This window comes from Centruroides sculpturatus, unplaced genomic scaffold, assembly GCF_000671375.1.
Source record: "Centruroides sculpturatus isolate CEXI.00-Female unplaced genomic scaffold, Cexi_2.0 scaffold692, whole genome shotgun sequence".
In the NCBI taxonomy this organism is placed as follows: domain Eukaryota; kingdom Metazoa; phylum Arthropoda; class Arachnida; order Scorpiones; family Buthidae; genus Centruroides; species Centruroides sculpturatus.
In genome coordinates this window covers 132,618-153,855 of record NW_019384902.1, presented here as the reverse complement: position 1 = coordinate 153,855, position 21,238 = coordinate 132,618, and the positions used below count along the sequence as shown (strand labels likewise).

The window sequence follows — 21,238 nt, the reverse complement described above, 5'->3', positions numbered from 1 at the left end:
CATATTAGTTGCATACGATATATATATATATATATATATAATAAATTATCAAATGATCGCCTAAATATTGGGCTATAATATGGCTAATTAAATGATTGGAATAAAGTAATTTGACACTAGAGGTAGGCGTTAGGCGCCCTCTCTCTCTATATATATATAAATTATAATGTCAATCTAAACTCTAAAGCATAGTACAGATCACGGACGTTGGCAGAATTTTCCATAGGAGGACAAAGCTCGAAGATAAATAAATACATCAAGAAATTTTTATTACATTATCTAGTTTTTTAACGGTTTTCAGAAGAATACAAGATGGCATCAAAGTCATTTACGATATACATTTGTTGAAGTTTTTACTCGATCCGAAAAGAGGACAAGTGTTTCGTTTATCTCGTCTAAAGACGATCATAGTATAAAACGTTTCGCCTTAAATTTCTCTTGCATGTTGCAGTAGCGGTTAGAGTAGAATTTACAGCGGAACAGAGTGAAAATATTAGTACAAACGTTTTTTCGATGTAAGTAACATCTACGGAGAATTAGATGTGCCGTGTTGCCTGTTATTAGATGATGATGCTGTAAATTAGGCTTATGTAATTTTTCGTTAGCACTCATATCAAAGCCGCATCTGCCGTGGTAGAAGAAAGAAGCAAAAATTAATCGTGCCCCTCAAAATGGATTTACTAACTTCATAACTTATGAGAAAGAAAATATTATTTCCGTTCACCCTCCCCAATGCTGGTCAGTTCTCCCTACTGTGATTTTACCTTAAGACTCATCAAGCTGACATATCAAAAGATTTAATGTCTTATTAAGAAGTATTTGTAGATAATTTTTACAAAGAAAAAACTGAAAATAAAACATTCATTTTAATAATTGTGTAATTGACCTAAATGCTTATAATTGTATTTATTTCAGAATTTACAGGAATTTATACTAAATTTATTTATTTTTTTTTCACAGAACCAAAACAAATGCTAATAACTTCATTAATTAGATTTTAAAACCTTATTAGAAAAATATTTATTACAATAATAAAACAGTATTTGTGTTGTGCACTTTTTAATATTCCACGAATCCTCATTATCATCATCATCTTTGCAAGAACTTATTTAATAAGACATTAAGCATGAACATTTAAAAGACATTGTAGGTACTGAAAGTTACAACTCAAACAAATGTATAATTCTATTTCTTAAATTAGGTGTAGTGAATACGACATGGAAAACAATACATTGGATTTTCTGGAAAGTAATTCAACATCTAATGCTACATCCATTTATTATATCAACAAAGATCTTAAAATAACTAAGAATATATTTGTGATAGTTTCCCTAATAATTATAATGATTGCCATGGGTGCAGACATCTCTCGGAATCAGGTATTATTATTTATTTCTGTTTATTTCTTGTTTAATTAGCAGTAACTATTACATTTTTTACGTTAATAGATTTATAAAGGAATCCTAAAACCCGTTGGTCCAGCTATTGGTCTCTTTTGCCAATTTGTTATAATGACATTGATTGGATTTATTTATAACGTTATATTTCAATTCGAGTCGAGTCTAGCGGCTGGTTTGCTTATAATATCATGTTGTCCCGGAGGTGCTGTTTCTAACCTCTTTACATATTATTTGGATGGCGATGTTTCCCTGAGGTATGTAAGAATTGTTTACTATATTTAGCTACAGAGAATATTATCCATAAAATTAATATTTACCATGTCATAGTGTGACTATGACTACAATATCTATCGTAGCATCACTGGGCTTGATGCCTTTGAATCTTTGGATATATGCAAGTAATACAGAAGCCAAGAACTTAAAAATACCTTATGAAAATATTGCATTATCACTATTAATGATTGTTCCTCCCTTGATTTTGGGTATGATAATAAAATACAAAGCTCCTAAAGTATCTTCTTATATAACTAAGGTATAAAACATGATTTCCTAAATAGTTAAGGTGTTAAGTTTAATCATTTATATTATATTATGAAACTATTTCTGTTTTTATTAATAGTGGGAAAGTGCAACAAGTATGATAACGATTATAATTTTCGTGATAATGGAGATTATTTCCTCTCAACACATGTTTAGTATAGTATCGTGGAAAGTTATTATAACCTCTTTATTATCTCCCATAACTGGAATTATAATTGGATATGTCATAGCTTTCGTCAGTAGAAACTCCAAAGCAGCCTGCACTGCAATAGCTATTGAGAGCGGGATTCAGAATTTTTCTGTTGCATTCGGCATTATTGTTTTATCCTTTGATACCTCCATATGTATGTCTTTGATTTATATTGTAGATTGCAAGATTATGATTTTTGTAATTAGAAGAGACTTTACTCTTAGAAACAAACATCAATTATGCTGTTTCCATTTTTTTATGGGCTATTTCAAGGTGTATTCTGTTGCCTTCTCTCCCTAATTTTCTGTTTTATAAAGAGTAATTTGAACAAAATTCGAATGCAAGATAATGACGTCGATGATTCACAAAATACGGGTAATTATTATTATATAAATTATTTATTTATTTTCGTATATTTTAAACTATTTTTTTGTGTTGATTTTAAGTATTTTTTGTGATCGTGGATATCATTACTAACTAAAATTCAAATTATCTCTACACGTCACAAAATCGGAATATAATTGGAAACTATTATATTATTCAATGTTATTCTTAAACCTTGTATCAGTGTTGTTCAGAGACAGAGAGAGTAATGAATCATATCTCGAAAGCCGTTGAACTTATAAACATTTTACTCATTTTTAGCATTTATAATTTTTTAAAACTTATTTATGTCCTCAAAATTAATACTTTTGCGATTTTATTGCAATTAATAATATCAAATTGTTAAAATAAAATCTAATAGTAGATAGCGCCATACAAACTTTTATTAATTAGCATTAATAATATACAAGTTATTTTTTAAATAAAATTTCATAACAGCCGAGGAAGTTACCCAACTCGTTTCTGGATGTTTTAATTTGTATGACTGGCTGATTAATTACAATACATCGTAGCTTTGAATATGTATGATGCTGTGTACGTTGTCTACAGCTACACAGCATCACTAAATCAAGTTTATATACCAATCTAAACTTGATTTAGTATTTATTATATATTTTCTGAAACAAAATACAGTAGAGCGTCGATTTTCCGAAAGTCAATCATCCGAAAGAATTCCAGTCGACAAATTTAAATTTTCGCCAGTACTGTGGCGCTTCAATTTTTGGCTATGTCTTGGGCTACTCAAATATTTTACGTTTTTGATACTAAATTAACTTCTGAAGTATAATTTTTTATTGTTTTTTTATTTTTCAATATATTTATTTTGTTTGTACAAAATAAAAAAATAATTTTTAACGATACAATAGTCTTTGTTAGGCTTAACATCGACGAAAATTCAACGCGAAGCGACACGCAACGGATAAAAATTTCGACATCGGATACGTTAAACTATTTTTTCGTACGTAAATCAGTTATCCGAAATATCAGTTATCCGGACAACCCCAGTTCCCAATTCATTCGGAAAATCGACGCTCTATTGTATACGAAATCAATCCCATAAAAAGTGTTTTATATAGTCAAGAAATAGATTAACTGCGATCTGTAGTGAACATATTGCTGATTATTATGCAATGAGCTTTAAATTATTCATTAAAGATATGTTTTATAATGTAGTGAAGTCAATAGTCAGAAATGAACATTGAGTAATAAAGCTGAAATCATAAGTAACAATGCAAATTGCAGGTTTTCGTAATATTAACATTATATTCCTCAATCTATCCACACATTTACTAAAATGTTTTCATCTTTAGATGACCTCTTGTGCGTTTATCGAAAGATTTCTTTGACCACATGTCACAGGTGGTGTCAGTCCTGATTCGAGTGGGTGCTGTTTGATCTTTCACACTTTAAATTTATGCTCCTGTGGGATTTCTCAAACCCATAAATTGCCTTACATGAAATTCCTTTCCAACTTCGATCGTTTACTTTTCACACAAGACTCGCCCAAAATCCTCCAAGAAAATCGAAAATGACAGTCTTTAACGGACTTATCAGCCGCCCGCGGCAATCACATTTATAATTTTCAATAAAACTCTATCAATATAATATAAATTTATATTGAAAGAATTTCCGTATGATCTGGAAAATTCCTGATTACAGAGAAATTATTTTAGATATCTTCTATAAACTTCGTTGCCTAATAAGAATTTCAAAATTAATATTCATAAAGTTGTTTTTCATTGAATCTTTAACAGCTGAAAGATCAGTTTTATTCTCGTCTGAAGATTCGACACAACCGAAAGTCGACATAAAATAAAAGAGTCATTTTATGGTAAGTTTTCCGACATATTACTTTTAAAATAATTTATTTTATATGTAATCTGAGTGCTTTAATTACTCTATAGGAAGTTCCAGATTAAGAACATTACGAGTCGTAGACAAAGCTTGGAATGCGGACTTTTAAGAAATAATTAACAATTTTATTTTTTACATTTATGAACAATAACAGTCTAATTTAATGTCACTATGTTAGATTAGTTCATTGTACACTTTAAATTTGTATACTTTAATTTATATGTGAATTTGCAAACGGATTTAAGGAATCCTGCCATAGGCAATTGTCTTCTTTGCATAGATATAAGTCTGGTCTGATAGAGATGGCCAGGCATACGATGTCAGCCTATAGCGCTGGGAAAGTCCAGATCGATTCGGAACAGGTCGAAAAACACTTTGAATTTTTTGGGAGGTGAGCCGTTCAGGTATATCGGGCTTCATTCCTCACTAGATTCGACCGAACCCATAATGGGTTGATGAAAAGGTCCTCTTAGGTGCTCATAGGGATGAAAAATTAGAATAACTTCAAAAAATGTTTTAGAATGAATAATAATTTAATTTTCTTTCTTGATAGTTTCTCTTCGGAATTCTGTATTCCCTCATAGAATATCAAATAATGTTTGTTTGAAGTAAATTACATTTAACGGGAAGTAAAAAATGCACAATAACTTAGTTGATTATGCACTTTTTCCCCATTTATCCTTGTATAATTTCTTTTATACAATAAAAATTTTGACTACTTTTTACTTTGCATTTTCATTTATATGTGTATATATTTCCATTATACTTTTATTACAGTTTGAAGTGAACGAACATAATATTTTCTTATGGCATTATAGATCTTTGAAATTTAGACTAAACGGAATAAAACATTGACATAATTTCATGCGAATTCGAAGAAACGAGTAAAGAATATCTTTCATTAAATTTGGTTTTGTTTGCACTTATTTCTGTTGTAAGCCGAAAGTCCTTTTCCGCCTAAGATTAATATCGTGTTTTTGAAATAATATAATTTTAATTTGTTTTTTATGTTAAAATTGAGTTTTTAAAAGAACAACACTTGAAAGAAAAGGTTGCTTTTTTCGTGCTTTGCCTATAGTGAGACATAATTATAAAATGGCATCTAAACGACGAAGTGTCGTTATTTTCACATGTAGGGCTTAGTCGCTCGAAAGTTTCGGGAGTACAGTTAGTTATTAAAGGTATTTAGTTCCGATCCTATTTTGAATCCGCCTATAGACAGCCAAGACGGGATCGAATCCGGAAAACCCCATAGAACTTTTACTGATAATCTGATAAAAATGTGTTGCGCTCCGTCTTTCACCATTGGGACGTCCAATTGTGAGCATGGACGAATGTATTGATACAATGGGCCTGAAAAGAAAAGGTTCTCTTAATGCCTACAGGATGGATACAATCAAAGAATATAACTTAAATAATTCAAAAAACTTCGAGAGTTAAAATTAAATTTAATTATTCGAAATTAAAACGCGTAATTTTTTAAATATTACGAAATGAACATTATATAATAATTTGTGAAACCGTTTTTAAAAATAGGGCATAACATCGAAGTAGAAGTACTCAAATTCATCTTTCAATCTCAATCCATATTGCAAATCTTTAAAACTTTGAATTCCTTCGAAACGGATTGTAGTAATTTGCCGAGGGGACTGATTCTTGTTATTTTCTGCAACGATGTGTTTCTCAACAATTTTAACAATCACTCGATAAAATGTAAACTTTGCAATCCGTAGAGGACCATGAAATAAAATACATCCGTTCGTATTACATGCTTTTCCGAAATGGTATTTCTTCCGAGAGATCGAGTTAAAATAAAAATACAAATTTACAGATATACCTTTTTCCCTGCAATGTGTTATAGGAAGATGCAATTTCTTGATATAACAATCTTCCTTAGCAACTATGTCGCATATAAATCGAATATTTGTATTCATTCTTTTTACTTTGTTAATAATGTATGCACTTCGATTTACATAAGACAACCAGGAAGAGAGCAATTCGTGCTTTCTTGGGCATTTAATGGCACAAATTCTATCAGGATTCAACCATGTCTCGTCAAAATCCTTATTTTGCAAGTAACATCTTATTGCATCTCTTTCTACGTCCGTTAAGATCGGTTCGACGAATACTTGAGATTCCAGAAACCATTCTGGTATTGTCAGAAATCGCATGTACGGAAGAAATGGTTTCACGACTTGCCTTAAGAGATTTTTTATTATTAACTTTTTTCTTGACCCATTTTAAAACTATTGTGAAGATGTATGTTTCGTCAATATGTATATTTACTGGCCTACGAACGAGTCTATCCATGGTTGTTGCTTCACAGTTCAGCCGTTCGTTTGATGGGAAAATTTCCTGCCATTTCGAACTTAATATATTCGAACACAAGTATTGTAATCTCTTGTCGTTCTGTTGACATGCTAAGTCATGCACTGTACATAACACACGTTCTTAACTCTTGACGGAATGGTCAGGAATTCTCGACATGCTTGATTTAAATTACGTAGGCCTAATCGTTTGCTTATACAAAACTAGCAGGTGGGCCCGGCGTTGCTCGGGCAAAAGTAACGTTACAGTCAACCTTACCCGTTTTCACAGAATGCAAGAATTGGGTCCCCTTAGAGAATTTTTAGATGGGTCTAAAAATATGTTCGATTTCCCGCAAAAACGAAAAAACTGCGTCTGCGTATCGCACGTCGCTTTCTCTTAATAATTCCATTGTTACGTAAGATTTCCATTGTTCACACTTCCATTGTTACTTAAAACTTTTATTGTTACTTAAAACTTCCATTGTTACTTTGCACTTCCATTGTAACTTAGCACTTCCATTGTTACTTAACACTTCCATTGTTACTTAACACTTCCATTGTTAACACTTCCATTGTTACTTAAAACTTTTATTGTTACTTAAAACTTCCATTGTTACTTAGCACTTCCATTGTTACCTAACACCGCCATTGTTACTTAACACTTCCATTGTTGATGGAATTGTTAAGCCTTAATCCTGTCTTTCTCCCCCCCGGGAGGAATTTCGAAAAATCCCTTCTTAGTGTGCGTTTTCGTGACGTACCCTATCTGTGTACCAAATTTCAGCTTCCAACTCCTAACCGTTTGGGCTCTGCACTTATTATTATCATTATTATTATTATCAACCCGTCTCGATTATATTATAGATATGTCCGTTGCATTCTGCATTGATTTTACGATTTCTCGTCCTTCTTCCAGATATTTATAAACAAAAAATACGATTAAAAAGGAACTATAATTAGAAACACTGTATGTGATTTAAAACTAATGGTAATTATCGTTATAGCAGACGAAAACGATATTAATGCAAATTAGAATATGTCAACGTAAGTATTTAAAAGATAATTACAGAAACTCACTCTTTAATTTGTTTTAAAATATTCGAGGAGCATGGATTTTAATCTATCACTACATTTACACAAAATGGATTTCTGTTGTTTGTAATTGCAGAATATCGTAATCCGATCCATTTATCTTAAATAAATTTTAAATGTGAGAAATACTGTAAATAATGTAAAGAAAATTATTGTCGAATTTACAGTACTGTTTCGTTATAAATACCTTCGTACAGTATTGACTTTAAAAATTAATCGTAATTAAATTTAACAATGGCTAGAACTGTTTAATAACTTTTAACAGTTTTAACTCTTATTTAGTAGTCCAAATGCAACAAAATATTGAATGGTGATATTTCAGGAAGACGTATGAACATTTTTACCAACACATCACTTTGGCACTTTTGGCGCTATATGCAACAAGCATTTTATTTATTCAAGACACTCGCGCTATATAGCTTCGTATTCTATTTAAAAATTTAATCTTGTTATATTTGTGGATATTATTATTATTAACACCTGATCAAGCACGTCTATTTCATACTTTATGTTGTAAAAGATTGCTAAGTCTGATGTCTTTTTATTGTCTATTCTAATGCCCTCTTGAGAGTGTAGGTTATTAAAAAAAAATTACGTTTTCCTTTTTTTTCTACGGCAAATTTTCAAGGTGTAGTCATGGTTTTTCATGTCCCAAACGTCTTGTGGGTTCCTCACCCTTTTTAGCTTTAGATGAGATCTCTCGTTTATCAATTCATTAGTTTCAACTACACTATTACTGTTCTATTTCAAGTTTTTATCAAATCCCAGAAAATGAAAAAGTTTTCGGTAGTTACTTTGTTCTGTGGTTCACTCTTATGAAAGCCTGAGCAGGATCCATTGTTCTAGGACAGTGGTTCTCAACAGGGGGTACATGTACCCCTAGGGGTACAATCGTACATCAAAGGGGTACATCTAACTTTCATTATAAAATGGCGTATGTTAATCAATTTGCTGTAAATTATTAACAAGAAACGACAAAAACTTGCTTTAAAATATCCCAGTATGAACACCGATTTCCCTTTTAACAGTCCAAACAACTTGTTTATCCACTTGATTTGTGCTGTTAGTGCCGAGTGAACCTGTAGTCTAGTAAAATTATTATTATAATTTAATTATTGCTAGATAACATTGGGGCTTTTCGTGTTTTTCTGGATTACTGGTATTAGGAATAACGAGACCTGGATCGTTCCCCCACCATGCAATGCGTGTCACTGCATGCGTGCATTACTTGATATTTTGCAAATTTAGACGTTACGTTCGTTATAAGAATTAAAAGATTCTTGTATCGTTCTGAACTTTAAAAATTCGCAGCCATTACTTTCAAGGTCAGTACACAATTATAATTTTTATTTAATTAATTCTTCGTTAGGTGTGGGATCTTTTTTTAGGGCTCGTTTTTAGTTTGTATTCGCTTGTGCCAATAAATATACATGGCCTATGANGTGTGTAAGCCGTTACAAATAAAAAGACTCCTCACAACTGCCAATCATCCCTCCTGTAATGGTGTCGTTGAACAATTTAACAAAACTTTAATTGATATCCTATCTCACTATGTGGCCAAGGACCAGAGAGATTGGGACGAATAGATCCCTTACGCTTTACTTGCCTATAATACGTCTACCCATGCATCCACAAATGAAAGTCCCTTTTTCCTTTTATATGGGATAGACCCAACTTATCCATTTAACCTAGTTACAAGCCCTGCTATCATATCCTATGATGTGGAAACCAATTTCGCCTCTGAATTACAATTACAAATGCAAAGCGCCCATCAAACAGTTCAAAAATTTTCCGAACAAGCGGCAGAGGCGAGGCAAATTAGACACCACCAACAAAATAAACCGCCATGCTATCAGCTGGGAGATCGAGTGTTATTAAAGGAAGTTGTTGTACCCAAAGGCCAAAAACAGAAATTAGCTCCTGGATGGTCGGGACCTTATCGAATTATTGAAATCCTCGGTCCCGTTAATTTTAAGATTAAAAATATTAACACTAAACGAACTCTACATGTACACGCCGACCGAATTAAACCAACTAGCGCTAGACAGGAATTCAACCTTGACCCAGAAACACCAACCAAATCACTCATCTCCACACCGGAAGAAGATACAACGGAGCAGCAACAACATCTCATATCCGACCCCTGGGATGAATTTATTTTGTCTTCTATCCCTACCACTCCTCCAGAAGGATCTCCGGAATCAGAGGATGAAGGATCGAGCGATGAATCTACAGATCAGGAGGAAAGGGCAAGCTCTGAACCAGAAATAGAAGAAGAAATGGGGTCAACGCCTCCTTATGCTCTTAGAAGCCAAGGTCTGGTTGCAGATCAACCCTGGGTTATGCCTCGACCCACCCAAAGCTGCATACCCCGATTTATTTCTCCTACCACTAGCTGATCATCATCTCCTTAATTACAATTAATTCGGTTGTGTAAACTTAATGGGAGAGATGGCCTCACAAGAGAGAAAAATGGCCTTTCGAAAAAAAGAACTTAAATGATACACCTTGTCCTTCGGTACCTCACCTATACTTTTCTCCCTTTCAGAGAATAATGGCCTCCTCTGATCAAAATGCAGCATTGACGGTCTTAGTGAGCTGCCCAGTTTGCTTTACAGTAGCAAAACCACCTGTGTCACAATGTACCAATGGGCACATAGTCTGTTTGCAATGTCGCCCGAGAGTCTCCAACTGCCCTACCTGCCAAAAGACTCTGGGACATATTCGCAGTCTGATAACTGAACAGCTTTCTTCCTCGTTACGACTGCCCTGCCGTAACGAAGCTTTCAAATGCACCGAAATGTTATACGAAGTAGATCGAGAGGATCATGAAACCATCTGCTTCTTCAACCCATTAACTTGTCCTTTTTCATATCTCGATTGCAGATGGGAGGGAGCTCGGCCTAATTTGCTGTCGCATATCCGCCAAACTCACCCTCAAGTGCATTGGTGGAAACAAATTGTCGTGCCTACTAATCTTAAAGCAGTGGTTCTCAACAGGGGGTACATGTACCCCTAGGGGTACAATCGTACATCAAAGGGGTACATCTAACTTTCATTATAAAATGGCGTATGTTAATCAATTTGCTGTAAATTATTAACAAGAAACGACAAAAACTTGCTTTAAAATATCCCAGTATGAACACCGATTTCCCTTTTAACAGTCCAAACAACTTGTTTATCCACTTGATTTGTGCTGTTAGTGCCGAGTGAACCTGTAGTCTAGTAAAATTATTATTATAATTTAATTATTGCTAGATAACATTGGGGCTTTTCGTGTTTTTCTGGATTACTGGTATTAGGAATAACGAGACCTGGATCGTTCCCCCACCATGCAATGCGTGTCACTGCATGCGTGCATTACTTGATATTTTGCAAATTTAGACGTTACGTTCGTTATAAGAATTAAAAGATTCTTGTATCGTTCTGAACTTTAAAAATTCGCAGCCATTACTTTCAAGGTCAGTACACAATTATAATTTTTATTTAATTAATTCTTCGTTAGGTGTGGGATCTTTTTTTTTAGGGCTCGTTTTTAGTTTGTATTCGCTTGTGCCAATAAATATACATGACCTATGAGTCGACCAAAATGACTGCCATAACGGGTACAGCGTGCCTGACAACATACGAGAGTTACTTGTGTGTCGTCTTTTTAATTTAATTAATTATAACCCTTAAGCCTATAACCCGAGTTATCTCAAGCATAGGCCTTAAGGGCCTCATAAAAAAGGGCCTTGACTTATAACCNAGAGGTTTTTTTATGGCGCTCAGTTATAAAGGCTGTATACATCTAACGCATTAATTATAAAATTTACATACAAAAATATAAGGGGTACCTGAGAAACAACTAATGGGCAATGGGGTACATCAACAAAAAAGGTTGAGAACCACTGTTCTAGGACATAGATAGACTTGTTACTTGGTTACAACTGATTCTTACCGAGTAAAGAAAATCGTATTCCAGAGACTGGGAACACGTTGATCGATTATTATTTGTCTAATTACTTGGTATAGAATTTGCTTGCTGATTTCCACATCGACCCCGATAGTGTCTTCTGTGTTCAGCTAAAACTGTGTTTCATAACTAGTTGAATATGCTCTAGTAAATTAAGTGTTTACAAATAAATTATCTAGTAAGAGAAATAAATATTGGATTGACAGTAGAATAAACATGTCTACTCTGCCCCAAAAAATTTAAGATCTTTAAAATTAAATGAATTTAATCAAAATCAATAGTAAAATTCACTGAATTTAAAGAGAAAATTAACGATGAAATCTCGTTGATTTATTATAAAAAGTAAATATAAAAATAGTCAAACAAACTTAATAATATGAGCTTTATATATTTTTCCACAATTTTTCATACCCTTGTATACAAATTTTAAATCTTTCATATCATCTAAATCTTCATCCTTTAAGTTTTTATTAAATCTATCAGGAAGAAAAACTTGAAATTCATTCAATTCTTCATCCCTAAGAACTACTAATTTTTTATCACCAAAGCGTGTTGATACTGTTTAAAAATAATCAATAGGATATTCATAATCAATTTCCAACTCGTTTAGTTTCTTTGTTGAAATATTTTCAAGTTTACCAATATTGTTTAGTTTTTTCAATGTCTCCATTTATATAGGAAAAAATTTATTCAATGTAATTTATAAATATTGTTTTAACAGTGAATGGAATATTTTCACTAATGAATTTAAGCTCAAGCATAAAATTCATTAGCTCAAACTTAAATTCTATATGGGAAACTATCTATCAATATGTATAAATTTACCTTGTGGTGTACATAAAAATCTACAATAATGTGTATCAACATAATCAAAGATATGTAAATACCCTCTTCCATCCTTCCAAATATAATAAAACCTTTCTTTCCCACCGTATCGAATTAATACCAACTCCAGATTACTAATATCAGTCCTCATTTATATTAGAAAAAAATTATTGCAAATTCTTTCTAACAATGAAACAACTATATAGTAGAGCGTCAATTTTCCGAAAGTCAATCATCCGAAACGTCAATCATCCGAAACGTCAATCATCCGAAAGAATTTTAGTCGGCAAATTTAAATTTTCGCCAGTGCTGTGGCGGTTCAATCTTTGGCTATGTCTTGGGCTACTGAAATATTTTACGTTTTTGATACTAAATTAACATCTGAAGCATAATTTTTTATCATTTTTATATTTTTCAATATATTTATTTTGTTTGTACAAAATTAAAAAAAATAATAATTTTTAACGATACAATAGTCTTTGTTAGGCTTAACATCGACGAAAATTCAACGCGAAGCGACACGCAACGGATAAAAATTTTGACATCAGATACGTTAAACTATTTTTTCGTACATAAATCGATTATCCGAAATATCAGTTATACGAACAACCCCAGTCCCCAATTGATTCGGAAAATCGACGCTCTACTGTATTTTTATAATTATTTTCAATAAATTTGTTGGAGAATCTTTTCTTTAAAATATCATCAACACCAATCAATTTTTGTTGTTATGTTTTATAATAAAATCTTCAAATAATTCTTGATGTTTAACAACTATTTTCCATTTTTTTTACCGTATTACACTATTCACTAGTACACGGAAAACTGCTAGTTTTCCAATTCGTTTCTGACTTTTGGAGGCTTAATAAATCCCGAGTATGTAAACTGGTATAAAAATTAAGAAAAAGGTAAACAGGTTAACATAAAGAAAAACACTTTTATTTTAATAAATATACTTTACCCCAAAAGCATTTCGCCTGCTAAGGCCTCTTCAGTAGGGTTTCTTACAACCAGAATGCACAACAGGAACGAAATCTACAAACGACACATCTTTCTCAGTAGAAGATATAACAGAAGACGCTCCAACATCCACGAAAGACACATTTTTCTCACTAGTACCATCGCGTTTACAATTCTTAAATAACACTAACTCTTCCCAGCATTCCGCTGGCATCACTCCATTATTCAAATTCATATCATTACTTTGCGTAATTATCGCGAAATGTTCTTTAAATTTTCTCTTAACTATATTTTTTTCTTTATGTATCATTTTTACATTATTAATATCCAATTGACAATTATTTACGTGACAATGCAAAAGAACCGGGGATGTATTCATTTCATTTCGTATTGCAGCCAAGTGTTCCGACATCCGCACTTTAAGTTTTCGCTTCGTTTCTCCAACGTAATAATACGGTACTCCACACGTACATTGAAGTCTATAAATCACTCCTTCTTCTAAAAAATCTTTCTTTCTGTAAGATTCAGTTCTAATTAATTCAGATAATCTATTCTTTTGGAATGGAGCCAATTGTATTAAATTTTCACAAAAAATTTTTTTATATTTTTCGAAAATACCTTTGATATATGGAAAAGAAACATACTTATTAATTTCCTGCTTTTTCTTTACTTGAAATCTTCTTTTTAAGTATTCTTCATACCAATTCTCCAGCAATTTCTTCGGATAATTGTTCAACAAGTACTTTCTATTTATTTTTTTAATTTCTTCTATTCTTTTTTTCACTTCTAGTTGTTCTAGAAAATATCTTTCTTACTTCCATTAGGTAAATATTTCTTTTCTGGCTAATCGGGCAATAAGATTTAAAATTTATAACTTTGTTTGCATTACAAGGTTTTTCATACTTACTATACTCCAAATGATCTTTAAACCTGGTTATTGTAATATCCAAATAATTAAGTTTATCAAATTTCTCATTCTCATAAGTGAACTTAATATGTTCATTAATTTCATTAGCTTTTGTTAAAATTTTTTCAGGTGATGTTATTTTACTATTATAAATAATAAATATATCATCCACATACAGTGCCAGAAAAACTATTCCACGTAAGTTCAACAAAACTTTATCTATATTTTTCATTTGGGGTGAAGTATATTTATTAAAATAAAAGTGTTTTTCTTTATGTTAACCTGTTTACCTCTTTCTTAATTTTTATACCAGTTTACATACTCGGGATTTATTAAGCCTCCAAAAGTCAGAAACGAATGGAAAACTAGCAGTTTTCAGTGTACTAGTGAATAGTGCAATACGGTAAAAAATCGATTATCTGACTCAATTGGTTCTTTTTTAGAATACATTTTTATTGTTAAACTATTTTCCAGTCTAATACATTTAATAAATCTAAGTCTTCCAGTAATTGTTCCGATATGGTTTGATATCTTAAAAGTGAATTTAAATTTAATTTTAGAGCATTTTTTCCTAATAAACTCATTATCTAAATTTTGAAATCGAGATATAGCTTCCCAATCCACTTTATTTTCATATTCTTGAATAAATTCCGAAGATAATATTTGATGAGTAGAGATGATTAACCTTATCTTCATGTTGTCTTATAAAATTTTCAGAGAGACTTTGATGTTCTGATATTTTTTCCAATTAACTCTATCTTTAAATTCATTAATAAAAAATTCAGACAATTTTTGATTATGAGATATTGAATCTCAATTAACCTTATCTTTAAATTCTCTTATGAAACGTTCAGATAACTTTTGAAATATAGAAATCAAATCCCTGTTAACTTCATCTTTAAATTCTCCTATTAAATCTTCTATTAAATTCTCTCGTTTTGAAAAGTTATCTCAATTGATAGTCCTCTTTATTCTTGAGTCCATTTATATAAGAAAAAATGTATGTCCTAATGGTAATGTGTTAATTCCATCTTCCAATATATATCTCTTATCATCATGTGGTGATAATGTTTTCTTGTTTACTTTTATTGAATAAATATCATGTTTCTTACTTCTAATTAGATTCATTGTTCGGGAATGATCTGTTTTATTAAACAAACAGTCTTTATAATCATCAAATGATATCCTATTTTTAACAACACATTTCTTTACTCCTTTTGATTTCTTTGAAACCTGATCATCTACTTTTAAGGCATGCATTTTTGCTCTTAAACCAACAAATTCTTTCATTATTTTTCCATTATTTTCATCCTTCATTTTTCCTAACTCCTTCTTATTAACTCTCGGTATACCATATTGATTATTTTCAGGATAATCGGATGTATCAAAGTAATCGATCATTCCCTTCATATCTTGATAAATATCATCTGTTTTTATATCATATATATAACTGTACGTATCCTGATATAACAGTTTTATGTTATCTCTATATTTAGGTTTCATCACATTATAATGAAAATCATACATTAAATGCTTCCAAAGATCTAATATGCTCATTCCCACATAGATGGGTTTATCAAAGACTATTTTTTTCTTATACATGTGAATAGCACATAGGTTTTCAGTAAATATGGTTCAATGTTTAAAGTTCGGTTTAGCGATTAATTTTTCTACTTTTTTGCGTCACAACATAATCTTATGTCAACACGATTTCTTATATCTTCCATTGTCTTACCATACAGAGAGTTGTTCGTTGATTTATAAAAGTATTTTTCGAAATCATTAGTTGCTTTTTTTCTCATTTCTGTATTCAGATTTATGTATTTCTTTATCCAATCTGATTGCTTGAATTCTAATACTCTATGTATCTTTTCGAGTTTCATTCCCATTTTTAAATATTGCTTAAGATTTCTATAATGAATCACATACTTCTTCTTATCATATAATGTGGTTAATAATTTAGATTGTTTTGATCCATCTGGTATTCTGTTCTCTGGAGCTAAAGGAAAATCAGAATGATAATCATGTAATTCTTTAGGATATTGCAAATTAACTTCTAATATATATCCTTTTTCATTATCATCAGGAATATTCATGAAGAAATCAATATTATTTTCCTCACACCATTTAAATCCTCCATATGGTAAATATTAACTCATGGCCCATCCATATAAGTTATTAGCATGTAGATACATCAAATAATTAGATTCCTTGTTTTTATCATAATCTTTCATATACTTGTTATTTGCCTTTCCATATCTCTTACAACATTGGGAGATTCCACCTCTTATTCCTTTTTCCAACATTAAAATCATATTATAATCAGTTAATAAATCTAATTTACAAATGTAAATTTGTCTCTGTAATCCAAAAACACGCTTTAGTAGACGTATCTTACAGCAATTTCTGGTTAGCAAATTATCTTTTATTTTTCATTGGACTACAAATATATTTCAGGTTGGTATAATGTACCCCAACCCCTCCTCAGTGCTAATTCAAATAAAACAAGAATTATTAAAACATGACAATGTTATATTATATGAAACAAACCAAATCACAAAAAACACTTACATTTTCTCATTATGTAAATTATAAAAATTGTTTCTTTTTTTTATTTCACAAATTAGGGAGTGGGAGGGCAAACCGTCCTCATCCTTAATCTATATTTTAACCTAAAATTGTGTATTTCATATTAATATACATCTAAAATTCAACAACTATAACTTCCAACAAACAAACTTTTATAATACCCACAATTATTTAAAATTCTTTACACGTGGGTGTATAACAGACGTAGTAAAAAATTGTTAACATAGCAAAAACCTAATATACGTATGTAAAAACTTTTTGATACACAAACAATATCTTCTTTATACCAGTATCAAGATTACAATGAAAAAATTCTTTTACAAATAATTTTACCATGTTTAAACATAATTATAACATTTTAACTTGTTTTAGCGCCATCTATTAATGTATACCAGCGGCAATCAATTTGCATACCTTCTGAGAGATTTATTAAATTATTTTTTTGTTTCCTTATTTCTAAATGTTCTTTAAATTTTCTTTTATAAACATCTCTTTCAAAATGCAGAATTTTTATATTATTTCGGTTAATTTTACAATTATTGTTATTTGTATGATCATACCACGGAGAGTTATTGTACTTCAATCTTATTGTCGCTTCATGTTCTTTTATTCTAACATCTAACATGCGCCCTGTTTCACCTATGTACAAATATGGATTTTGACAATCACATTCTAACCTGTATACAATACTAGCATTTTTTAGGCAATCTATATTATTAATCCTACTTTTATTAATGAATTTATATATATTCTGTGAAATTTTATCAAAAAAAAGAAACAATTTTTATAATTTACATAATGAGGAAATGTAAGTGTTTTTTGTGATTTGGTTTGTTTCATATAATATAACATTGTCATGTTTTAATATTTCTTGTTTTATTTGAACTAGCACTGAGGAGGGGTTGGGGTACATTATACCAACCCGAAATATATTTGTAGTCCAATGAAAAATAAAAGATAATTTGCTAACCAGAAATTGCTGTAAGATACGTCTACCAAAGTGTGTTTTTGGATTACAGAGACGAATTTACATTTGTAATATAATATACAGCAAGCCGTTTATATATTTATAAATCTAATTTAACTTTTGTTGTTTTTAACATAGCATCCCATGATAATCCAGGTGTTGTGAAATACCATGCTGGGTCTAATTTATAAGTTTTCATGCATACATCTCTAAAATTCTGAAAGATGTCTGCTAATATCAAAACATCTGTTTTCACATATAAATCAGAATATTCACCCATATTTCTAATCTTAAATGCTTCCCAAAGGTTTTGAGCATGTTCATAATCTTTATCCGTTATACCACATTCATTTAATATACTATAGAACTCTTGTTTTGGAGGAAGTTTATCCATTTCACATTTCTCCCACGAATTCATATAATCATAAAGATAAACACCTTTTCTTATAACTAAATCTAATAAATGATTAGGAAAAAACTTAGATGTTTCTCTAAACTGTTCTTTTTTAAAATTACTGGAGAGTTTATCAATACTACTTGCCATAAATTTAAATGAATATATAAACCTAAGTTTCATTTCTCCAATTTTCTTACTAAATGATATACGTATATCTCTCCTCATTCTTTGGTATCAAATCAATTTTCTCTTCATCATATCCAAGTTCCTTGACAAATAAATGGGCATCATATCCAGTTAGATTATGAATAAATACTGGTATAAAGTCAGGGTTTTTATATTTTAAATTACATAGATTATGAGCAGGTACTCTATACTTCCCAGTCAAATGATCATGGTCTCTAACTTTATCTTTATATTTATATATTTTCTCATCACATATATGGCAGATATTAGAATTTAGAAAATGTTTTTTATCTTCTACAGTCATATTTATTGGTTTTTTGTCTTTATATATCTTTTCGATTTCCTCAACTTCATTTTCCAACATCTCTACAAACTTTTTTACTACATCAGGCCCTCTGTATATAAGTGGTTCCTTATATTCTTCATGTACATACTTTATGTAATAAGAAAAACTCATTGATTCATGTTGCTGATATTTCATTGTATAAGACTTAGATGGATCTGGTTGACATGTTTCTATTTTCTTTGTTAGACATTCAAAATCAGCATATATTACAAATGGAATCCTCATTGATTTTTTAAAGTTTTCAAAGAAAATATTTCCTCCAATCATTCTAATCTTTCCCATCTTTTTTTCTTTACAATCAGTTTCATGATTCATTAATTGTTCTGTTGAATTATAATATGTTAGACACCTTTCACATATATAAATCTTTTTTGTATGTTTTGTTATTTGTGATCTAACTAATCTAGATAGATCCTTTATCAAACAGTAATGTGATTTTTCTTCATTTTTTAAACATAACAAATTTACATGCTTATCTAGTTTATTTTTTGTTATTCTTAGAGGATATATTTGATAATTCTTTTCTTTTTCTGTTTCTTTTTTCTTTTCAGACTGCTCTTCTTTACAATAAATATCTATTGATACATTCAATCTTTTTTTTACATTTATCTATATCTTGTAAAGAGATAGGTGATTTAATTCCTTTAAGTGCTTCTTTAATTTTTTCAATGTTGTAATTACTAATTCGACCAGGATTATGATTGTTTCTACCTACTGGATTTAAATATGCAGCGATGCAACAAGCAAAACATTCTTGATCTTCATTCTTAATATTCAATACAGCTTTCTTGTCTTTGATTTGTTTTGGTAATTCAATGTAGGATGATCCTCTAAATTGAACATATTTATTGATTCTTAGCTCTAAATTATATATGTCTATTAAAGTCCATCCAGATCCTTTTTCTTCAAATTCATCCATCTCTCTTATTAGTTTATCAATCACTCTATCGTAAAAAGCATTCAAATCTGTTGTTTTTAAAATAATCTCATTCTCAGTTTTAAATGAAAAGCCCATGTTCTCATTTTCTCTTTCATACTCACAGACAAATTTGAAATTTACTTTCAAGTCCATTTCTTTCAGTTGCTCAGTTATCATTTCAATAACTTCATCTCTCACATCTTCTAAAAATTCTCTTGGTATGATATGATCAGACATATTCCTAATCGAATACGTTTTTAATCTTGATTTGAATGTTGTCTCAATCTCTTGGATAGGTTCACCATTGTATAATGCATTCTTATGTTCTCTTTTTTCAATGTGGAGATTCTCATAGGTTGGTTTATAGTAATGATTACAGATGCTACATTTTATTTGCTTTTTTCTTTCTTTTCTTCGTTTTGAAAAACAGGGCCGGATCATCGCATAGACAAATGAGACAAATGTCTACGGCCGGTTTTTAAAGGGCCCGGTCAAACAGTCTATTTTGAAAAGATTTGTAAATAAGATAATTTACTTTTCTGTTGGACAACTGTATAATACTGGTAAAACTGATAAAATATCATATTATTTAAATATTAACCAAAAAGGTTAAATTAAACAAGTAAAACGGCAAAACCGTATTTGGGACACGACTATGTCTCGGAGACACTACTAAGTGGAATTACTTTGACGCTCAAAGCGGGTCTCGTTCTCATTATCCAATCTTCTTTGGTATCGCTGCTTTTGGGTGCAATCGTTCAAAGTTCGCCGGCCACGACCACGAGATCGTGCACGATGCATTTTTGATGAAATTAACCTATTCAATTTCAAAATTTCTCTGCGTTGCAACCCGTCGGCCCGGATTGAATTTTTGTCGATGTCTAACGAGAATTTCCCATTTTTGAAAAAAATAATCGTGGTTATTGAATCGTCCGAAATTATTTTTTTATTTTGCACAAACAATATACAGTTTTACCCGATTATAACGTCATCGGATGTAACGACAACCCTAATATAATGTCAAATTTTTATCGGTTTCACGATTTTACTATACTAGATAATGTTAAAAAACCTACTTGCAACAACATAAAACCCTGTTTTAATGTCATGTTTGAAGCACTCCCAAATTTACAAAATTAGATTACAAATTTTGTTCAACAAAGAAAATACTACGTGTTCAGTCCTAGGGTCACAGTCCAATTCCTAGAACGACTGTGGGAACGACTCTCACCACCTGACTTCGGTTTGCCTGTTTGTAGAGAGAGTCACCATTTTGTATTTTACTTTGACTCGGTTCTCGGTCCTCTGAGTAGGCTACCTACAAGTCTGGCTTTTTTTATGCGCGCATGATTTGGGCACTTAATACTCTGTGCCATATTGCAACTCCTAACATGTACTCCTTCATACCTCTAAGCTGG

General features: G+C 31.0%; 1 protein-coding gene and 1 pseudogene across 1 annotated transcript in view; one reads left to right on the top strand and one right to left on the bottom strand.

Annotated features, from left to right (window-relative positions):
* LOC111631508 overlaps window positions 1-4,980 on the top strand; it is a 13,425-nt gene extending 8,445 nt beyond the window's left edge. The window contains exons 3-7 of the mRNA XM_023375761.1: window positions 1,202-1,379; window positions 1,449-1,654; window positions 1,728-1,932; window positions 2,020-2,284; window positions 4,922-4,980. Of these exons, the coding sequence (XP_023231529.1) occupies window positions 1,202-1,379; window positions 1,449-1,654; window positions 1,728-1,932; window positions 2,020-2,284; window positions 4,922-4,980 (913 nt within the window). The remainder of the gene's footprint in view (window positions 1-1,201; window positions 1,380-1,448; window positions 1,655-1,727; window positions 1,933-2,019; window positions 2,285-4,921) is intronic.
* A 10,420-nt stretch (window positions 4,981-15,400) lies between these two features.
* On the bottom strand, window positions 15,401-19,216 carry LOC111631507 (annotated as a pseudogene).
* Window positions 19,217-21,238: the final 2,022 nt, after the last annotated feature.